At 27.5% G+C, this 23,275-nt stretch overlaps 1 protein-coding gene across 2 annotated transcripts in view; it reads right to left on the bottom strand.

Annotated features, from left to right (window-relative positions):
• LOC136080675 (A disintegrin and metalloproteinase with thrombospondin motifs adt-1-like) overlaps positions 1–16,901 on the bottom strand; it is an 89,027-nt gene extending 72,126 nt beyond the window's left edge. Inside the window, exon 1 of one of the 2 annotated variants that reach the window (XM_065797623.1) lies at positions 16,777–16,901. In XM_065797623.1, coding sequence (XP_065653695.1) covers positions 16,777–16,800 — 24 coding nt within the window. In that variant the 5' untranslated portion in view covers positions 16,801–16,901. The remainder of the gene's footprint in view (positions 1–16,776) is intronic. The other variant, XM_065797622.1, reaches the window with a different exon arrangement.
• Positions 16,902–23,275: the final 6,374 nt, after the last annotated feature.

Genomic DNA, 23,275 nt, shown 5'->3' with positions numbered 1-23,275 from the left:
TCAGAAAAATTTTTGATTTTTTTGCTTGCGGTCTTACAATATATCACATTTATATATATATATATATATCTATATATATATATATATATATATATATATATATATATATATATGTATATATATAGATATCTATATATCTCTATATATATATATATATATATATATATATATATATATATTTATATATATATATATATATATATATATAGACAGATAGATATATATATATATATATATAAACAAATAAAAACTGGAGAAATATATGAAATTTTTATTTTATTTCACTTAAGTGATCCAATTTTTTGATAAACAAGGATAGTTCTGCAGAGAGTTGATTTATATCATATGGCTGGGCAAACCATTGGTTTACACACAGACTATACAATAAAAACGACTTTAATAACTTGGTTGAAGTAATGAATCTACACAAAAAGGCATTAAGCTCTTTGAAAATTATTGGAGGTGAGAGCCATCCATACTGCAGATCCCCAGAAGCAATCAATGCGCAGAGCGTGCAAGCAAAATAATGAAAGAAAATGTATTCGTCACGCAAAAAGAAAGACAAATTGTACCTGCTAATACTTCTATACAACAAGCAAGAGCAAGAGAAAGGACAGCGGTTTGAATCATTGTTGAATTGAAAAGTTATAGCAATACATGACTATAACATTTTAAAAACATTTGAATTCATAGTAGTACTAATGTCAAAATAATACTTTTAATGGCAGGGTAAACTTATTTCAAAAGATATGCAAATGATAGTTTATTTAGTGCTTTTTAGGTCAAAGTTCATAGAACAAGAGTACAGAAGCATGGGGTTAAAAAAAAGTTAAAACCCTAGTATATATATATATATATATATATATATATATATATATATATATATATATATATATATATATATATATATATATATATATATATATATATATATATATATATATATATATATATATATATATATATATATATATATATAAATATATATAAATGCGATACACTATGAGAACGCAAGTAAAAATATGAAAACTTTTTCTGAAATTCTTGACCCGGCCGCTAATGTTTAATTCAGAAACTCTTTTCGGAAGAAATTACATACTGAAACTTTTTAGTCTATGTTTTAATCCGCGTATAATAATTATGTGACCAAGTTAACAGTATGTATTGCAACTTCAATTATCATTTACAATTCTTGTTCGCTATCTCTATACTATCTTTCTAACACGACTTCTTTTGTCTTCCACTCTAATATATCTTCATTCTTTCCAAACTCACTTTACTGTTGGTCCGTAGAGCAGGTAATGAAGCTCCTTAAGGAGCTGGACTTGTCTTTGCGGACATTATTAATTGGATTCAGCTTTATTGATTTGGAATAAAAAAAACATCACAATTATGGTTTTGGCCAATAACCAATTTTTTCAGACCACTGTGCACCCTACTAACTTCGCTATATTAAATAAATTAAAAACGGCTGCGATGATGTGGTCAGGAAAAACTTATATTTATTTGAAGTAAATTACTTTTACTTTTTTCAAATTTTTTTCTCAAAAAAAATAATATTTAACTCGAATATTTTATTTTTGTTTTTAAAGTAGTTATACTTGATGTTATTTAATCAGTTATTTAAAAGTTTTTTTTAAGACACTCTGGTTTATTATACTTGCTCTAGAAATGGCTATGCATTGTGTAAATTTATTCTAAGTTTTGTATTTTGGCTTCTTTTATTCAGCGTTGTTGTTGTTAAAAACCAACCTATCCAAAATAAAAGGTATTTTTTGAAAAGACTTAATAGAATAGTTGTTGTCTGGAATAGACTATTTAAAATTGATACATTTGAGACATTATTAGCTAATACCAAACAAACAAAAATAAAAATTAATTTTCATTTCTGTTATAGTGGTTTTTACAATCAGAGCCGACCAGAGTCATCTCCAACAGGTAATGTAAGGGGTCTTTTCTACATTACCTGTTTGAGGTGACCCCCTCCATCTCCTCCCCCAAACTTTTATGTGTGCATTTGAGTTAGCACATTTGAACTTTTTAAATTTAAGTAGGCAAGTTTTAAAGTATAGTTGGAAAATGTCAAATATTGAGGCCTTTTTTTTATTTTTGTATTTTTCTAGTGGGAAAATAAAACTCATTCAGCACCACCTCCGCCCCTCCCCATGAAAGACCTTCTCGGGACGGTCCCGACAGCGACCACGCTGATTAAGAGAATCAAAAAGCAGCAGCGTAGCTACAAATACGCACAGCTCCGTTACGGTAAACTTTTATCAGGGCCACTAACCTATTTCATATACATATAAACATATATATATATATATATTTATATATGTATATATATAAATATATATATATAAATATATATATATATATATATATATATATATATATATATATATATATATATATATACATATATATATATATATATATATATATATATATGTATATATGTATATAAATATATATATATCCCCTTTCTGCATACTGTATCTAATATTATACAATTTATAAATTGTATATCTCTGGTTGAATTCACAGCGATTTTAAATGGGAAATAAGTTTATATAAAGCATGCAATATTTAAGTGAGTGTAGCCACCGTACTTGAAATGTTTTTGGGAATTTTACTTTTAGTTTTATTTCTTATATTATCAAATTGGCAACCGGCAGCAAATCAACTAATTATTGTAAGTACATCATTTTTTTGGAAAAGATTTCTTTCAATCATAAACCAACAAAAATTCTAAAAGTTTCTTATACATATTGGTAGTCCTCTTGCGTATTTATTTACCTATTTTCTTAAACTTTCATTCCTCAAAAACTCTTTTTGTAAGTATCATAAATGATACATCATGCATCTAAATAAAAAATTTTTAATTTTATATGTTTGATTTATTGTTATATCTTTTGTTATAAAACGTTTTTATTATTTCTCCTAATCTTTAGCAATCAACCCAACTTCTGTCTATGGCAGAAAGTATTCTGTTATCCACAGGATACAGGCACCTGTCTTGATCAAGTTTGTTGATGACGACACAGATCTCTGTTCCTCAGGCGGAGATTCCAGCGATGAAGAAGATATAACTGATCGCGAACTATTTTTGCCACTATCTTCTTCGTCCAGTGAGGAAGTTAATAGCAGTGATGAGAATGCTGACAGCAATGACAATCAGTCACTTTCAATATTAGGAAGAGCAAAAAAACATGGTGCAGCAGTGGTGCAAGCTACCAACAAACCAAATGCAAATAAAAAAAAGTCTGCAAAAAAATCTCAGCTATTATGGAAAGTAAAAAAAATCTTCCCAAAAACAAGAAGACCACAAATTTTAAGGTAACTACCAACAAAAAATAGACGAGTTATTTGATTGTCTTGGTTCAGAAATGTCGTACTTTTATCAGATTTTTCCTAAAGAGCATTTTCAAGAAATTGCCTATCAGACAACATTGTACTCCATGCAAACCAATGCATGTGTTTTGTATATGTCCATTGTCAAACTCCCAAGCACAAGAGATTATTGGTCGTCTTCCATTGGAATTGCTCATGTAGCTAATATTATGCCCATCAACCGCTTTGAAAAATTAAAAAACATTGTTCAATTTGCTGACAACAACTCTGCTGACAAAGACGATAAGCTTTTCAAGATACGCCCTCTCATAAACAAAATAAACAGCTGAGCAGTATTCCATTTGAAGAAAATTTGGCGGTTGATGAGCAGATTATTCCGTACTAAGAGAGACATTTAATCAAAAATACAACCCTGAAAAACCGCACAAATAGGGGTTTAAAATTTTTGTTCTGAGTGGTATCTCTGGCTTCAGCTATAATTTTGAAGTTTACTGTGGAGGAAGTGACAACATTTGCATTGAAAATGAACCAGACCTTGGGGCAAGTAGTAACGTTGTCATGCGTCTAGCCCGAATCCTGCCCGATGACGTTAATCATAAATTGTATGTTGACAATTGGTTAAATAGCATTGATTTAAATGTTTATATGTTCAAGAGGGGAATTCAAATGGATGGAACTGCACGTAGGAACCGTGTTGGAAATTGCTCTTTAATTATCGCAATGAAATTATGGTTTATGGCGAGGTTTTTTTTAGAAATTATGTATTTTAATGAAAACTTTTAATGATTACTAAAAAAAAAATTGGTCAAAAAGCATTGTATTAACATATAGTCATAGTTTAAAAGCTGTTGCGTCACTGAAACCATCGACGGGATAATTAGCGTTTTATAAAATAGCGCGGTAAGGAAGTCAAAATATTATTCAAAAGTTCAGATTTCGTTGTGGGTTTTCAAATTTAACAAATTCGAATAAATTTTTGCATTTTAGTATTGAGAAGGGCTATTAGTAAATATTAGTAAACTTTTGGATTTATGTTAACATTTTCTTATAAAGTTGTATTTTTAAGAAATGGAATCAAAATTAGAAGTAAAAAAAAAACGTTATGCAGAATACCAAGCTAATAATGTTTCTCGGAATGCTGATAAAAAGAAAGAAATGTCCAGAGTTAGATCTAAGAGATATCGAGAAAAATTGAAAGCCGATCCTAATAAAAAAGCAAAATTAAGAGTTTTAAAAAGTCGCGCTTTAAAAAGAAAACTTTCAAATCAATATCAAAGACCAAGCTCATCTTTTAGAAACGTTCAACAAAGAGGAAAAGCATTGAAAAAAGTTTTAAAAGCACTACCAACTTCAATAGAGAAACGATCTGAAATTCTTTCTATTCTTTCAAATAGCTCTGCTTGTAAAGATAATTCGGGTCTTCCTCCAGCATGTTCAAAGCTGTATGGTCTTTCTAAAAGTTATATTTTAGAAGTTGTAAACTTTTATAATGAAGATGATGTTTCGCAAATATCACCAAACAAAAAAGATGTCACTCGAATTCAATTATCTGTCGGAAAAGCAAACAATATTCAGAAACGTCATTTATATTATGCGCTAAAAGAAGCTTTCGAGTTATTCAAGGAAAAGCCTCTGCACATAAAAATTGGACTCAGCAAATTTTGCAACCTTCGTCCATGCAATGTAAAATCGGTTACAAAATTTCCGCATAGTGTTTGTGTTTGTAGTTTGCATGAAAATATGCGATTTGCCTAAAATGCATTAACAAAATCAATTCAAGCGCCTTCAATTAAAGTTGGATCTGAAATGATAAATAACTTTGTTTGTGAACCGTACACATACGATTGCGCCTATGACAAATGCGTTGCATGCAAAAGTATGAAACAGTTCGATAAACACTTGCAAACCGTTAATACATTTGGTTTCGAAGTATCCTGGGACGAATGGAGAAAGCCTGAAACTAAAACATATGCAAACATTGAAAAAATTTCAAAAAAGTCTACTGTAACAGAAATCATCCAACACAAATCAGCGATGCGTGATAAGTTCGTTAAACACTCATTTGTAAAGAAAAACCAATCAACAATTTTTAATAAACTGAAGGAGGTTTCGATGAGTGTTAATTCTGAAATTGCGGTAATCCAAGTTGACTGGGCTAAAAACGCTAGGTGTTTCTATCAAAATGAGCCACAAGCGGCACATTTTGGTCAAAATCAAGTTTCTATCATGACCCTAGTAGTAAGAAACATTGAGTTAAAAACATTTGCCATAGTTTCAGATTCAACTGATCATGCTAAGTCTTCCATTATACCGTACATTGACAAAATCCTTTGCTTTATTCCTGATCAAGTCAAAGAAGTACACATATTCAGTGATAATGACAATTCTCTGTTCAAAAACAAAAGCATTATGGCTGCAATGATTGTGTTTGAAAAACGTTTTCATAAAAATTCTTCTTGCGTTTCTTTGCAGCGATTCACGGGAAAGGAGTGGTTGACGGAATAGGAGCTACTGTTAAGCAAATTGCAGCCCTGAGAGTTAAAACTAGTCAATACGAATTCGGGTCAGCAGCAGATTTTGCGTTAGCATTACAAGATTTGCAAATATCTGTAATTCACATGTCAGAAAGCGATACAAGACAACAAATAAATAAACTTGGATTCAGTTCAATTTTAAGTTATTCAAGAAAAATCAAAGGTATATCAAAATCACATTATTTTTATGTTCAGAATGATAACGTTGTTCCGATGCTATATTCACCTGAGTATAATTAAAATTTATTACAAAATAACAATACTTTTTAAAATGATTTTAATTTCGTCTTTTTGTTTCCTCACTGAACGTTGCGTCACTAAACTGATAGTTTTTTTTCTGTAAAATAAAACGATAGGAAAACTTTATTGTTTGTGGCTTTTTTTATGACTACCTTAATGCCAAATGAATAAATTACAACAAAAAAATCTAATAAGTCAAGCAAGAATTAAAATTTCAACTCCATTTAAAAGTACGCTGATAAAAACACACTTTTTTCCGCGTTGCGTCACTGATTTAGTTTATATTATAAACTTTTAATTCAAGATTGATTTAGAGTAATAAAAAATTATTTTTGAGTTAAAGAAAAATTTCTATTAAAAAAAATCACTCCGCATGATGCATCACTGAACTATGGAATACGCCGCATATGTATCTGTATCTATATATATATATATACATGTATATATATATATAAATGTATACATAAATATATACTTATATATATATATATATATATATATATATATATATATATATATATATATATTATTATTAATATTATTATATGCATATGTATAAATATATATTTATATATATATGTATATGTATATATATATATATATATATATGTATATATATATATATATATATATATATATATATATATATATATATATATATATATATATATATATATATATATATGTATATATATATATATATATATATATATATATATATATATATATATATATATATATATATATTTATATATATTTATATATATATATGTATATTTTTGAACCTTCTTTTTACCGATAGAGTAACCTACTATAATACTACTACTATATCCATGATGCATCTTATAATCTAAATACTCACGCACATGAGTTCATAATGTGTATAACTAGGACTCCAGTTTCCAACATATACCTTCAGATGACAAATGTCGTAAATATATTTGTACTTCATTTAAAAGCAGTGATTTTTATGGCTATTTTGCTTAAAACTACTGATTAACTGTAATTTAGACATAGTTGTGAACTGCAATTTGAGATCCAAATAAATTTATCTATTTTAAGTAATATCATTGATAGTTAAGGAAACCATCATTTAGTCTATCCACCTGATCTTTTCTAGTTTTTGTACTATTTTTTTAAATAAATTGAATTTCAATAAGCAGATTTTATAAAAAAACGCATGATATGCATTTACACTTTAAAAAAATTATCAAAAAAGCACATAAACTTATATTTTTATCCCTAATTCAATGCTAAAGATGGCAATTTTTTGCAACTTTTCATAAAAGTTAAATTTCGGACGTTTTTGACCAAATATTGTATTTCTTCAAAAAAAGCTTTGGGAGTTTTTAATGCAAAAAAAAATCGCCGTGTACTGTGTAATATACGTATAACCCGAGCTGTAGCTAAGTCATGATTTATAACCTAAATTAAGAAATAATCTTAAAATACGCATCTAATGATTGGAGCCTTGTAAAAAAACCGTGAAATGTTTACCATCCCTACCCCAATTATGAGGGCAACAAATTAATAAAATTAATTTTTTATTTTCTTTTACTATTTAAGTTGACAGGTTTTAAAATTCAAATTTCAAAGGTTATGATTATATATAGTTTACACCCAAACCGAATTAGTTGGTTGTTTCAACATTTTCCTAAACATTCTAATGTGATATAAACAAGAACATACTTAAAATTGGCACTTAAGTATGTCTTATTTATCTAAATTATATTTATTAACCAGAATCATTGATTTGTTATAATTATATTACATTTCAAAATTAGCGCAAATAGACATGATTTTATTGTTGCTTACCATATAGTCTTAAAATGAGATCAAATTTTCTGTTATTTATGCAATATTTTTTCTGTTTTAGTATACTATTTTAGAAAATGATTTCTCTTTTTCTATAATAACGTACTAAAACGGGAGACCTCGGTATTTCAGCTACATATATATTATATTTAGATATATTCCCAAAAAATACAAAACTATAATTGTCAACTAAAATAAACTTATAAAACTCAAACTAAAGAAAAACACATGATCATCAACTTTTAATGACAAGTTTTTAACCACTTTATTATGTACGGATATTTAGGGGCTTGGCATTAAGACTATTTTTTGTCTTCTTCTTGCCGCCGCCATTCGTATATTTTACAAAAGAAAAGTATTAATTTGTAACGGCAAATTTAGAAGACTAAAAAATTATAAAAAATAAAAATCAACATCTGCATTGAAGAATGTCTTTTTGTAATTAAAAGAAAAAAAAATCCTTTACGAAATTATATTTGAAAAAAAAATATTTTGATAATTATCAAATTAATAATAATAAAAATAAAAATAATTAAAAAAATATTATATTATTGTTTGAAAAATACAAATGATCTTGCAGATTAAAATCACTTATAAAAACATAATTTTCGTTATTCTTCAACATATTTTAAATCATTTGATTACTTATTCACGAAAAAAAAGTTAAATTAACTTTCGCTTGGAACCTTTTAATGAGGAACAGAATTTGATTGTCTGACGAATTTATAACTTAATTAAAGATAATATTTTAAACCCCCAATAATATTGAGAAGGTTGCTCAAAATTTGTATGGTCATAATTTTTGAACACTAAGAGATTATTGCATGACATTAGAGACTTTAAATAATTGATTTTAAATAATTGATTGGAATCTGGTTGTTTAAATATTGTGATTTGCACTTTTATTAACTTTTTTACTCTAAATTTTTGAAAATTTAAGGTAAAGAAAATAACAAAAATTTACTGAAATAATAAGAACTTAAAGTTATTTCGTCTGTATGATAAAATAACATCAAGACACTTTTCTTCACAATTGACCATATAAATTTAAATTTGAAAGTGTGCTTTTTAAAACAATCCTTCTAAATTCGGTGCATTAAATAAATTAAAATAAGCGGTTGTTGTGGTTAGGGTTCGTCCATAAAGTACGTACCCATTTTTTTCGTCCACCCCCACTCCTTCCTCCAACCCCCGCATTTTGCAAAACGCTTTTTTGAGTATCTTCAACCTCCTTAAAAGTTCCTATGCTTTTAACCTACTCATTCAACATTTTATGATGTTTTTTTAATTTAGTGTCTCCTTTCTTTTGTAATTGACCCACTGCCCATCCATCTCGTATACGCCACTTGCATATCCCCTCCTCTCCTCCCAGATTACGTACTTTATGAACGATCCCTTATGAAAAGTTATAAATTTGTTTTAAGTTGATTACTTTTACATTTTCTTTTTTAAGTTGATTTTTTTTTAAGTAATCTTTATGTTATTTAAATCAGTTATTTAATTTTTTTTTAAAAAGGCTGTCTGGTTTATTGTTTTTGCTTTGGAAATGGCTCTGCATTTTGCAATTATGTTCTAAGTTTTGTATTTTGGCTTCTTTTAATCAGTCTGGTTGTTGTTGAAAACTAATTTAACCAAATTGAAAGTTATTTCTGGAAATTACTAACAGGATTAATTATTGTCTGGAATAGACTTATTGAATTTAGCTCATTCCAGACAACAGTTTTATGAATAGCTACTAATAGTTAAATCAAAAAAAAAAAATTAATTTTCATTTCTGTTAGAGTGGTTGTCTCGACCGGAGCCGTGCCGAACGGGGGTCGAAGAGATATCCCCCCTACCTTCCCAAGTTGTTTTATATGCATTTGAGTTAGCACATTTGTACATTTAGCTTTACAGTTAGCAAGTTTTGAAGGATAGTTGGCAAATTTGAAATATCGACGACCCTTTTTTTTGTATGTGCGTGTGTCTCTAGTTTCAAAAAATATATATGACTTCCCCATCCCCACCCCCTCATCCAATAAGTGACCTCTTCGGGACGGCTCTGACAACAACCATCCTGAATAAAAAAGCAGCAGCATTGCTACAAATATGCCTGGCTCTTTTACGGTTTATTTTTATCAGAGCCACTAACCTAATTCCTCCCAACAAAAAAACTATTACTAAAATAAATAAATCAAAAAAATGTCTTTTCAAAGCTTTTTTGCAAAAACTCTTTCTTTCTGAAAATTTATATACTCCAACTTTAAAGAAAAACAAAATATTAAAAAAAAAAAAAAAGAGTACAACCCCCCTTGCCCAGGAAACAAATTTGACACGCATTTTCATCGGGACTACACAAATGCAATCGAGATAAAGTAAAATCAAAGTAAAATCTGAAAGTAAAATCAAAATAAGTGATTCAAAAAAGTGGAGTTCTCCAGTTGGAACTGAAAACAATTTCAAGATGTACTTTTATTAAATTTACACAAATGCTGGTTTCAGAGCTCTAGCTAGTCTGGAAGGTAGTCTGGAATGTTTGAAAAAAAAGATACACGTTTATTCTAAAGCACTATTTTAATTGAATAAGATTTTATTTTATAATTATCTTTGAGCGGATTGGACACGAACGCAACAAAATGGAGGTTATTGGGGTGCCCACAATCTATAGAAGAAGATTGAACTGCTTTCCATACCATCTTTTTTCTAATAGATTATATGTGATAAAACGCAACAAAAGATTTTGTCTGATAAACACTCCTTTAATTATATAAGTTATATTAGATAGTTTAAATGATCTATATTTTTTTGCAAATTGTTTAGCAGTGGATGTCGTTGCGAATACAAAAAAGTTTATATTGCGTCATTTTACCATGACAAAATACTTGATTGAAAAGGCAAATACAAAGAAAAAAAACCGGAGAAAAAGCGCGCTCTAACAAACAGTGACTTAGTAAAAGTTTACACATGCATGAATTACCCATAGCTTAGAAATTATGCCCCTTTTTCCTCCCCCCTCCCCCGCTAAAAGTGGCCAGAATGAAACTCCAAAAGTTTCATTATGGCCACTAACCTATTTCTGCTCAATATAAAAAAAGAAATAAAAAAAACAATGATTATTTAGTAGCCCCTATTAACACTCATGCGGCTATATATGCTTCTCACAAACATGCTCAACATCTATGCCACAAATGCTTAAAGTCATTGACAATAGCTTGTATGAGCCACAACTAATAGCTCGTTATTCAATAAATATTTTACTGAAATTAAATCAATCCTATTACGTAAAATACCAAAAACCCAAACTTCATTTTATAATTTTTTGATACCTATTTTAAAATAAAGATATTTGCTCTGTAAAATTGTCTGCCGAACGATCATTTGGTAAGTTTGAAAAAGCTTTCAAATCTTTCAAAAGTATTTAAGCACCTGGCGCAAAATAAATAAACTGAATTATTGTTATCGATTGCTACGAACAATTAAAAAAATATTATTTTCTAAATTTTCAGAGCATCTATTCATCAAGGTTTTTTTCTTGAAAGTTTTAAACTTGCGAAGGTTATCCTTATTCATGGAGAACGCAACAGATTTAACATCAGTAGTTATTGTGATATCTCTGTTTTTTCTATATTATCTAAAATTTTAAAAAGAGTTATTTTCAACAGGGTCTGAACTAATATTATTAAAACAACCTTCTACAGAAGAATCAGTATGGTTTCAGAAAAACCAATTTAACTGAACGTGCCATTATTCAATTTAAACATAATATCTCTGTTTCCTTTGAAAAATCTCAATACACACGAGAAGTTTTTTATTACCCTATCAAAAGTTTGTGATCATCATATATTTATCCAAAAAGTCAAGTATTCTGGTTTAATTTTAAAATGGCTTTAAAGCTGTCTAACAAATCGAAAACTGCTTGTCAATAGTAAAAATGGTCTTCAAAGTGAACCCAGAGAATAACCTATAATGTTCCACTAGGCTCTCTTCTCGGACCACTACTGTTTTTAACCTATGAAAACAAATTAAATAAAGCTTTTAAATTAGGCATTTTGATTTTTGCTGAAGATAATAATCTTTTTTTTATCTCATTTCGATATTTATGAGCTCTTTTCAACTACAAATCGAGAACTAATTCACATTTCGAATTGGTTCAAAGTAGTAAATTAAAAAAGTTAATAAATTACGCTAATAAACGCAAGGTTAAATTGAATCCTGGTAATGCTAACCTAGCCGACCTAAGATCGCTACTTATATGGAAAGATAGCCTACAAAACAAGGAACGATATGATGCACATTTAAAAGTCTTTTAACTTTCTCCGCTGAAAAAAGTTTAATTTAAATGTTTAAGTTAAGTAATAATTTGACTTCATAGTGTGCCAATAAAAACACCTTTAAAGTGAAAAGTCCTCTTTGTAAATCTATTACAAATGTTGCAAAATATAGCCTAAAAACAAACAAAATCAGTTTGGTTTGTAATACAAACAATTTTTATTATAGTTGTTTTATCGGCATATGTGCGAATTTGTTTTTGTAAACCAAAATATTATTTTGCTATTTCAAGCGTGGTTTGACTTAGCTAACGTATTGCAATTTCAGCATTTTTTAAAATAAAAACTACTTTCAAATTGCGTAAAAATTTTAAAAATTAATCAAAAAGATTGTCTTGGGAAACCTACAAAGAAAACAAACATTTATTTTAGTTTAAAAAGGAAAAATAGCAGAAACGGAATATATTTACATTTTCTAAGTTAATCGACTTCAAAAAGTCAGTCCGCGGCCAATTGTTTTTTACAAATTAGGGTTGTTTTAGAACAAAAATCACAAAAGAGAAAACCTCTATCAGTAGAGAAATACGTTATGAATCGGAATATCATTTTTAAAATAGCAGTAAAAGTCGCATTTTAGATTGTGCCATCAAATAAGATCTCGTCTAAACTGTCATTAAGTGTGAAAAACATCATTAAGTAAATTAGTTACTTCCTTGTAAGGAAAGAAATATTAAAAATATTATTCCTTGTAATTTAAGTTAAAATTTTCACTGACTACGTTAGTTTTTATTTAACAAATTTTTTAATTGGAATATAACTTGTAAGTATTTTAAGTGAATTTTCATCAAACATAATTTTAGGTTGAATTTTGTAAAAAGAACAGTTTGATTAGCCTAATGACAAATCAAGTAAAAATTCATTATGAAATTCGAACGTTTGTGCGCTTATTCTCATTGAGAAACTGCTTAAAACAGCATACTTTGTTTGCATTAGATTAAGTATGGGGACTGTACCAGAACAAGATCATTGTCACTGATTTTTGTGTACCAAAAGGAATCCGCGTTTTGTTTTCGTCAAGTTTTTATGAACTACTAGTTTAACCACTAGTTAAAGTAGAACATTTAGAAGAGCTAAGTTGCACTCCATCCCTTTATTTGATTTAAAAAAATTAGCACGCTTTTACTTAAAGTTACACCCAGTAAACATAAATACTAAAAATATACTTGCTCGTTGTGAGACTAATTTAAGTTCGGCTGCCTCATCTTGTGACCTTAGTGTTGAAAGTTATCTTCCTATAAATCTTCAAGACTTCAATACTCATATGCTTGGCCTGGGCATTTCCATTCGTAAGAATAAACCCATTTATTAGGAAATTAGGTTTGAATCCAGAGACTATTCTTTTATATGCCTTAGTTTAGCACCACTTCACTCAATTGCCTTTCGCTTCGTTCTATATCGCACAGCATCATCTCAAGACTGTACTTTTTTTGGTGCTATTTCTGATCAATTTGACCAAACTCAAGCAACAAAGCTCACAACTTTTGCCTTTCTTTATCCGTAACACAAATAGTCAACTTTTAAACTTGCATTCCAGACAACCCAAATCATTTAACTTCTTTACTCGACTTATGCCTTGTTTCTGATACTATTAAGTGGTCAGTTTCCACCATTCAGTCTTAGGTGCTTCTGACCACGGTTTGATCTCTCTAAAACTAGTATCTCATTCTTGATCATCATCTAAATCCCCTTATCATTGAACCTCTTATAACTACCTTTAAGCTGACTGGGAATCTTTTGTGATTATCTTCGTAATGGCGCTTGAGCAGAAAACTTTTGTCTTCATGCTGACAAATATGCATCTTATATAACTTTGTGAATTCAGGCTGGCATGAAATCTTTTATTCCTTTTTGACAATTCTAGGATAAGCCTTACTATTCTCCATGGTTTTCCTCACATTGTGCTGGTGCAATTTCCAATCGAAACCATTACTTCCATAACTATTGACAGAACCTTTCTCAAGAAAACAGTCATCTGTTTGTTACTGCTAGAAACCATTGTAAAAAGATTTCGTCTAACTCCGAAGCCCGCTATTCTTAAGTCATGAAGTCTCGTATATCATCACAAAAACTAAGCTCTCCTGATTTCTGGAGAGTTTTTAACAGTATCAATAATAAGGACAATGTGTTATTCTATCTCTCTTGTATGGTTTAGACTTTTCCACCTCACCTAAAAACAAAGCTAGATTGATTGCTAAGAACTTTTCATCAAAATCATCTCTTGATTTCACCAGCGTTCTATCTGATATAGCTGTCAAACAGGTAGATTGAAATACAGTGGTAACACTCTATTATATGTTACTAAAGTGATTTCCTGCCTAAATTCTTCTATAGCTTGTTGTCCGGAAAACATATCTGTTATAGTCTTGCATTAGTGTTTTCTGGAGCTGTCGTCTATACTTTTAAAACAATTCGAAAAGTGCTTATAATAGTCTTGTTTTCAAGCCTGTTGAAAAACTGTATCTGTTAACCCTATTTTTGAAAATCCTGGAGAGCAATCTGATTCGTCTAACTATTGTCCCATTAGTCTATTCCTCTCATACACATGGTATATTGAATCTTTATTTAACAAACACTTGAATATAATAACTTACATTCTAATCATCATAATGAATTTCAATTTTCTTGTTCTACTGCTGATTTGCTAGCAGTAATGACCTGAAGGTTTTGTTGTGCATTAGAAAAAAGTAAAGAGATTAAGGCAATCGCTTTTCACATTTCAAAAACTTTTAATAAACATTCGCATGCATAACTTCTCATTTTAAATAACACTTTATATAAATAAAACATTTTTTGACGTATAAAAATAAGAAACTTAAAAAAACAATTTTTTGATTGAAAGTAATCTGGTAAACACTAGTCACTTTTGAAATATAATAATACCATCTTACAATAAAGCTCAAGAACTTCAACCTTTACGTGGTTATGTTTCTACAATCTTTCACAGTCACACTTAGTTGTAAAAACAATTTTGAAAAATTGATCATTTGAGGTTTAACTAAATTTTTTTTAACTTCATTCTTGACACAAAAAACATCCTATTATATGCAAAATTGAACTAAGTTGTAATGAGTAATAATTAAAAAAACAAAATGTTATCTCTAATGTTTTCTCTTTTTTAATTGCAAAATAAAAATGTTTTTTTTCCGCCGAATTTTTTGGTTTCTTCAAAAAACGAATTTTTGTAAATACTGCAACACTTTTTACAAAAGGACAAAACGATAAAGACAGGAAAAGGACAAAAAAAAAAAAATGCTGAAATAATGTAAAGGACAAAAAAAAAAAAAAAAAAATTGTCGCTGTTGCGCATAATTTTTTGTTTAAAAAAAGAAAAAAACTTTGAAAGAAAAGTTAACTTCTTATTTTATTTGTATATATAAAAACATAAATAAACAAAGAAAAATACTTAATTCCTAATCATGACTTTTGTCTTCAAAAGTTATATAGAAGTCCTCAGTGTTTCCAATTTTTTTTATTATTTACACTAATCAAAAGAAATGTAAAGTACGATTCAGTTACAAAAGTTTGTACAATATTGTTTAATTCACATTTGTAGTTTTTCTTCGTTGTTATAAAAAATAGATATTTTATAAATACGCACCTGAAAGATTATTTATGATCACACTTGTGTAAAGTGAAAGAATTTTCCAAAAAATTTGTGGCAATTAGAGTCTGCAAATAATACTACTTTAAAACATGACTAACTTTGCTAAATTAAGTTCTAAGGCAGGTATGAATTTAATTTATGAATATTTAAAAATCGCATCCCCCTAATTTATTTGACTAAAATACTACATAACATTTAAACGTTAAAAAATTTTAAAAAAGAAAACTTAAATATTGTCGATGATTATAATATATTATGCTAAAAAGTTCATTTTGTTATCTCATTTCTCTAACATTTAGAGTATGGGAGCCAAAATTTTGTGGTATTTTTGTGCGCAGGTTCAAACCATTGTCATTGGTTGCAAACTATTCTCGTTTTACATAGGTGTAAACATTTTGACTTTGAAGTTAAGAAAAAAAAAAAAAAAAACGCAATGAAAATACATTAACTTGGAAAATTTGTTTTCTTATTCATGTACTTAAACACGCTCCACAATCCAATTTTATCCTAAAAACAGCAAATAAGAGCCAAAAATATATAATCTTTATTTATACAAATCTATAATGTTTGAAAAGGGTGTCACCGTTTCCATTAAAAAAAAAAAAAAAAAAAAAACTATAATTAATATTTTCTTTTGTAGAGCAGGGCCGTTGCCGCCAGGGGCGCAAGGAAAAACAAAGGCTTTTCACTCACTTTCTTTAAAGAAATTTTAAAATCAAGTGGACTTTCTTTCCATTAAAGATTATGCCCTTCCCCTCCCCCACCTAACTTCGAAATTCGTGCCATCGGCCCTGTATTGACATTATATTCGATATTAACACTTTACTTAGTTAATAAACTATAAAAAAAACAAGGAAATAATATTATTGTTAATTCAAATCACGTTATTTCTATGTTAAAAGTAATAATAAAACCAACTACATACCAGAAACATATAAATACAAATCATATTCTCAGCTTTGTATAAACCATACTGACAGATTTATAAAATTTATTTCTTTAAACAAACATGGCTGGAAACAGATATAATAATTGTTTAAATAAAATATCTATCAAACTATTTAAATTTACTAAATTGAAAATACTTAATTGATGCTTCAATGATCAAATTTTAAATAATTAATAAATGATTTAATTTTAGCTGAAAGTATATTGATTGAGTAATAAAATAAGCAAAATAAGATAATTATGGCAATCAATAAAACATTTTTTGAAGCCGAGGGACAACAAAAGAACGTTTGTTTCTTGAAAATTTATCTGTTTATTTTTAATACGTTTGGAGTCTTTATCTTATCTAAAGGTGCAGTTGTCAATTAATCCTAATTTAACGACTGTGTGACAGACTATTTTGTATAATATTAACAAAGCTTTGGGCAGTTAACTTACAATCAATTAATAATATTTTACCAAAACCTTCACTAGAAACACTTTAACAGAGCCATTACAATGTTTTCTTTTAGGTTTAATACAGTAGTTTTATACATACTTTGACATCTGACTTGAACTTATTTATGTGTTGTTTTTTTATGAAGGATCATGGAAAAGAAAAACGTCCTTATTCAATTTATAGTGATGTCAATAAAAAACCTAACGAATATGAGAAACTTATTGAATACAGGGCTCTTTTAAAAATTGAAAATGCATGTTTTTCATGGTTAACAAGAATCAAAAAGTTTTAGTAATGCAGCACTTTAAAAAAATAGTTTGAAAAGCTTTAATATTGTTCCAAGAAATCTGTAAGGTCTACTAGTTAAAGTTTTTGATATTGTAAATTGTTTTCAAACCTATAGTCAAACAAACACTTTGAGTCTCTCACAGCATTTAAAAACAAAAATTCCTGAACGATGAGTATGCATTTTAAGTGATTTTTATTAAAGTTTACTTGTTGAATATGTTAGAAAATTAAAAACATGTACAAACCCAAATTTTTTACAGCAATGTGTTTAACATCAAATTATGACAAAGTCTGTTGTAAATATATTGTATCGATATATACATATATGTATTTATTTATATATACATATATATATATATATTTATATATATATATATATATATATATATATATATATATATATATATATATATATATATATATATATACATATATAAATATATACATATATATATGTATATATATATATATATGTATATATATAATATTTATATATATATAAATATATATATATATACACATTTATATAAATAGACATATAGATATTTATTTATATATATATATATATATATATACACAATTATATAAATAGAAATATAGATATTTATTTATATGTATATATACATATATATAAATAAATATATGTATACCTATATATATTTATATATATATATATATATTTATATACATATATATATATATATATATATATATATATATATATATATATATATATATATATATATATATATATATATATATATATATATATATATATATATATATATATATATATATATATATATATAGATATATATAGATATATATAATAAAATATATATATATATATATATATATATATATATATATATATGTATATATATATATATATATATATATATATATATATATATATATATATATATATATATATATATATATATATATATATATATATATATATATATATATATATATATATATATATATATATATATATTTATATGTATATATGGTTTAAAAAAGATAATTTAACTAACCGTGTGGTAATCAAACTGATTAATCATGTTTCAGATGATTTCAGTAATGGCTACTTTCCCTAAGGATTTTTCATTTATCTGTCAAAGGCCTTTGACACTGTTAACCATAAGATACCTATAAAAACTAGAATTTATGGAGTAAAAAATAAAAACTTAGATTTGTTTGAAGGATACTTGTGAAAAAAGGTCACTATGTATTATTTAAAAAAAAATTGAAACAGGAAAACACATTACATGTGGTGTGCCGCTAGGTTCAATCTTAGTTACATTGTTATTTATATTGCATATGAATGATTTATACCTAACATCAAATATTTTAAATGTTAAATTGTTTACAGACGACTAAATTTTTTTTTTAATCCAACAAAGACATAAAAGTTTTCTTGAATATGTTTAATGAAGAACTATTAAAAACAAACGAGTGGTTTACAAAGTAATATGCTTTCGTTAAATGTAGAAAAACCTACTTTTATTTTATTTTCCAAAACTAGTCAAAGGCGATAAATTTTTTCTAAAACTACCTAATTTTTTAATCATATACACATTTATTATAAGGGAACCAATCGCTAATTTTTTAGAAGTAATACTAAATGAAAATTTGTCATGGAAACCACAGATAAAATAAATAGGAATCAAAATCTCAATAAAAGTTTCCATGTTATATAAAGCTAAACCATATCTTTACACTGCTTCCTTGAAAAAAATATACTTTTCATTTATTCATATTTTTATCTCTTACTGTAATATTGTATGGGGTACAACTAATTACAGGAAATTAAAAAAAACATTTATTGTAAGCAAAAACACGCATGCAATTCATTGCAAACCTTATTTAAGGAAGCGTGGTGCCCTAGATCTATAAACTTAATATACATCAAGTTCTACATCTCATGTTTAAAACCATAAAACTAATAATTTTTGACCAATGCTTATAAAAAGAGATTTCTTTTAGTTTATATGTTCGAAAAAAGTCATACTTGAAAAAGAAAAGTCACACTTCCGAATGTTATTTAGAATATCTTATGAACGTTCCATGCTGAGATAATTATTTTGGTTTCAAAAAGGTCTGGAACGTTAAGAACGTAAACTGAACGTACATAGCATGTTTTTTGTACGAGCAGTGTTTGCTGGGAAGTTTTTTTTTAATTGGAAATAAATTATTTTTTCTAATACTATAAACTCGCTTAATTGTTATTTCAACTTTGTATGCCATTAATATACACATTTGTAAATAAATGCTATAAGCTAAATGTCATGCAGACATAGACAATAAAAATTTAAAATATTGAATTAAATTTATAAAACATCTATTTATTTATATTTTTCATATTAAGCATTTTTATAGTCTACTTGCTATAGTTAACTTAAATTTATTCAGTAATTATTCAAAGAGATAGTATTTTAACATTAAAGTTTAAAAAAATTGATCACACTTCCCAGTTTAGAACCATAAGATTTGTTTAATGTTAGTTTTATAATGTATGTACACATAATTTTTTTATTTATACTATATAGGTTTTGTATTTTTATCTCTCTTTGTCTCTCTTACTCTGTCTCTCTCTCACACACACACCTTCTTTTTCTCTTTTTCTCTCTCTCTCTCTTTCTCTCTCTCTCTCTCTCTCTCTCTCTCTCTCTCTCTCTCTCTCTCCCTCTCTCTCTCTCTCTCTGTCTCTAGGATTGTACAACAGTGTAAGACACTAGCAGCAAAACTTTACATAAGGTTGCCCAGCAAAAAAAGGTTAAATGAACGTTCAGACGGAACGTCTCGGACGCATTTAAAACTGATTCGAGATTAGACACTCAAAGACGTCCTCACTGAACGTTTTAAAGACGTCGTAAAAAGCCTCAATAAGACTTTTTTACCCACATTACAATAATTTTAAATATACATTATCATCAAACAAATCCCAAGTGACATTCCATTAAACATAGAGTGTGCTTTATGGTCTTGGAAATATTAAATAAAGTTTGAAAAGTGGAAAGTCATTACTAAAAATATCGGTGTCGCTTCTTTTATCGATAGCGAATACGAAAAGCATATTAATAACTAGGATCTTACATTTGTTACAAATCTATAAAAAGTTTAATATCCTCTAATTGACATTGAGAACACGTAACGAATTTTAAGATGATATATTTTAAAACTAAGCTATTCAACATTATGGAAATTAAAATTTATTATTAGACTTTTTGATTTTAATTCACCTACACAAGGCCGAGAAGGCCACTACAGACGAGGAGGCTTCTTTATTGTGGTTTTAACTCGATAACTCCGAAACAGGAAACTTGACGAACAAAGCTCCTGCGCGGAGAATCATGTTGAGCGTGGCAATACCACGTGGTGGGGATCGAACGAACTGGGACGAGGTGGGAATCTAACTCGGAACTTCTCGTTTTGGAAGCGAGCATTCTACCACTACACCACTACCACGTTGTATGATATAACTTCATTATCTGAAGTTATACTTCAGATAATGAAGTTGCTTTTGTTTGTTTTTTTAATTCTTGATTTAATAAAAATTTAAACTTTTAAATTAATTTCTAAAGTTACAATATTTTCAAAACTATTGGATTCAGGGGCAACTAGAGGAGCCTTAAAAGCAGTACTTAAAATATTTTCTGAAATTTCTTAACCTTACGTCTTTTCCAGCATCAAATTTTTTGTTTTCCTTACTAATTATTGTTTTCTAAATAAAACTACCATTATATAATTTTATATTAGCGAGACTCCTAGGAGGTATTAAACTTCAAATCAAATTAGGACATGGATTAATATATATATACAAAATGTTATACTCTGCCTCTAGCAAAACTTATCTTTTATTATCTCTGAAATATAATTATGTTTAATACTTTAAACTGTACTTTAAACAGCATTTGAATGCTATGGATTACTAATTTATAACTAGCAATAATTATTCCAAGGAAATAAAATATGTTTATTTTTCTTCAGAGACCCAACCCGTATACCATATGGTCAGAATATATTCAATGTAAATTTTGGCAAATTAATAAATGAATAAAATTATAGGTTTGGTAAAAATCAACTAAAAATGAAATATTAATGAAAAATTATAAAAAAGAAGGTAAAATTGACAAAGGTTTCTATTTTTTTTTTGGAACTTTGCTTTCAATTTAGTATACTTAATAATACTTAATACAATAGTATTTTCTATGTTACAACGAAATAAAATGCAATCAGTTTTTAATTATTAAAATCATTTTTAATACTTGGTCGCATGGCCTTTTGCACCGATAACCGCTTGGCATCTGTGTGACATGATTTCTTCTAGTTTTGTCAACTAGCTAACTTCCGGTGAATTCCAATCATTTAAAAGTATCAAAATTCTTTGATGTGGTAATAAACGTCATAAGAATGTAGAGTTAAATATGCGAAAAGTATAGGGGAAGTTCGCATACCTAGACTCTTTTTGTACCTAGAGCCACCTCACTTTATTTGAAAACTATTAAGTTCTGAAGTATGCTTCTCAGTTAGGTAATTAGTTATACATTTTTTTTTTAAATCTATTTTGGTTGTCAGAGAGCGTTTACACGGCAAGTAGTAGTATAAAGGCGCTTTAAAGTAAAGTTTTGCTGCTGGTATCTTATCTTGTTGTAAAATTCTAGAGGAAATAATTTTCTATAGATTCTTGTACACTGTATTTAATAACAAAGTAGATTGTTAAATTTCAATTGGTGCAGAGTGTTTTTTTTTTAAATTCGTGGTTGTTTTAGGATTACCATTTTACGTGTAGACGACTCCTCATTTTTGTTATTATTAGCCCAATTTGTCATTTATAAATGTGTTGCAATCGCATTGTGTTACTTCATGTTCAGAAATCTTTTTGTAATAAGTTGATATGGAACAGTATACCTTACAGTGGTGTTAAAAATTATGTTATTATTTAGTTACACTTAATTTTCAGAGAGTGGCCCTAATTACAATAGTTGGTGGTCCTAGACCTTTTATTATAAAATATACCGTAAACATTAAGTAACATAAATTAAAAAACTATATGAAAACGTGAAACTACATATGATAAAACGTTTTTTTAATTGCCTTTGTTTTGCATTTCACAATGTTTATTTTTGCACAGGTTTTTTCATATTTTGTATAAATCAAATATGAAGTTTATCTTTATGTTATAAATGTAATTATAGTTTTTGCTTCTGCTAAGAATAATAATAAGTAATTTTACTATAAAAAAATTCATAAACTGTTTTAATGCGAAAAATTTATGTGTGAATTTTTTATAAAAACTATTTAATAAGAATTATAAATTTACGCGTAAAAATGACATTCACAAAATAAACAATGTTTGCTTTTTCTTTCCAATTTTCATTTCAATTGAAATACACAAAGTTTGAATAATAACATAAATAGTTTGAAGTATTTTCACATTTTCTTTTGCAATAAAGTTCTTATATAGAACATTTGAAGAGTAGGCGGGAAAAAACGGCGTAGTCGCATTTAAAAAGTTTTAAGAAAGTATTTATGAATCATTTATAAAAGTCTTTCTATATAGTTAGGAAAAAATTTTTCTTAATAAAAGTTAAAAATATTTCATTAAAAATGTAAACTTCAGATAAATTATTCCAGAAATAATTTTTTTTAATTTACTTCTATGCTTTATTAAAAATCTTTTAAAACATATTATTATATACTTTTTCAAAACTTTTTAAATGTGACTACGCCGTTTTTTCCT

This window comes from Hydra vulgaris, chromosome 05 (assembly GCF_038396675.1).
Source record: "Hydra vulgaris chromosome 05, alternate assembly HydraT2T_AEP".
In the NCBI taxonomy this organism is placed as follows: Eukaryota; Metazoa; Cnidaria; class Hydrozoa; order Anthoathecata; family Hydridae; genus Hydra; species Hydra vulgaris.
The sequence above is the reverse complement of the archived record's forward strand: the minus strand, read 5'-3'. Positions and strand labels throughout refer to the sequence as shown.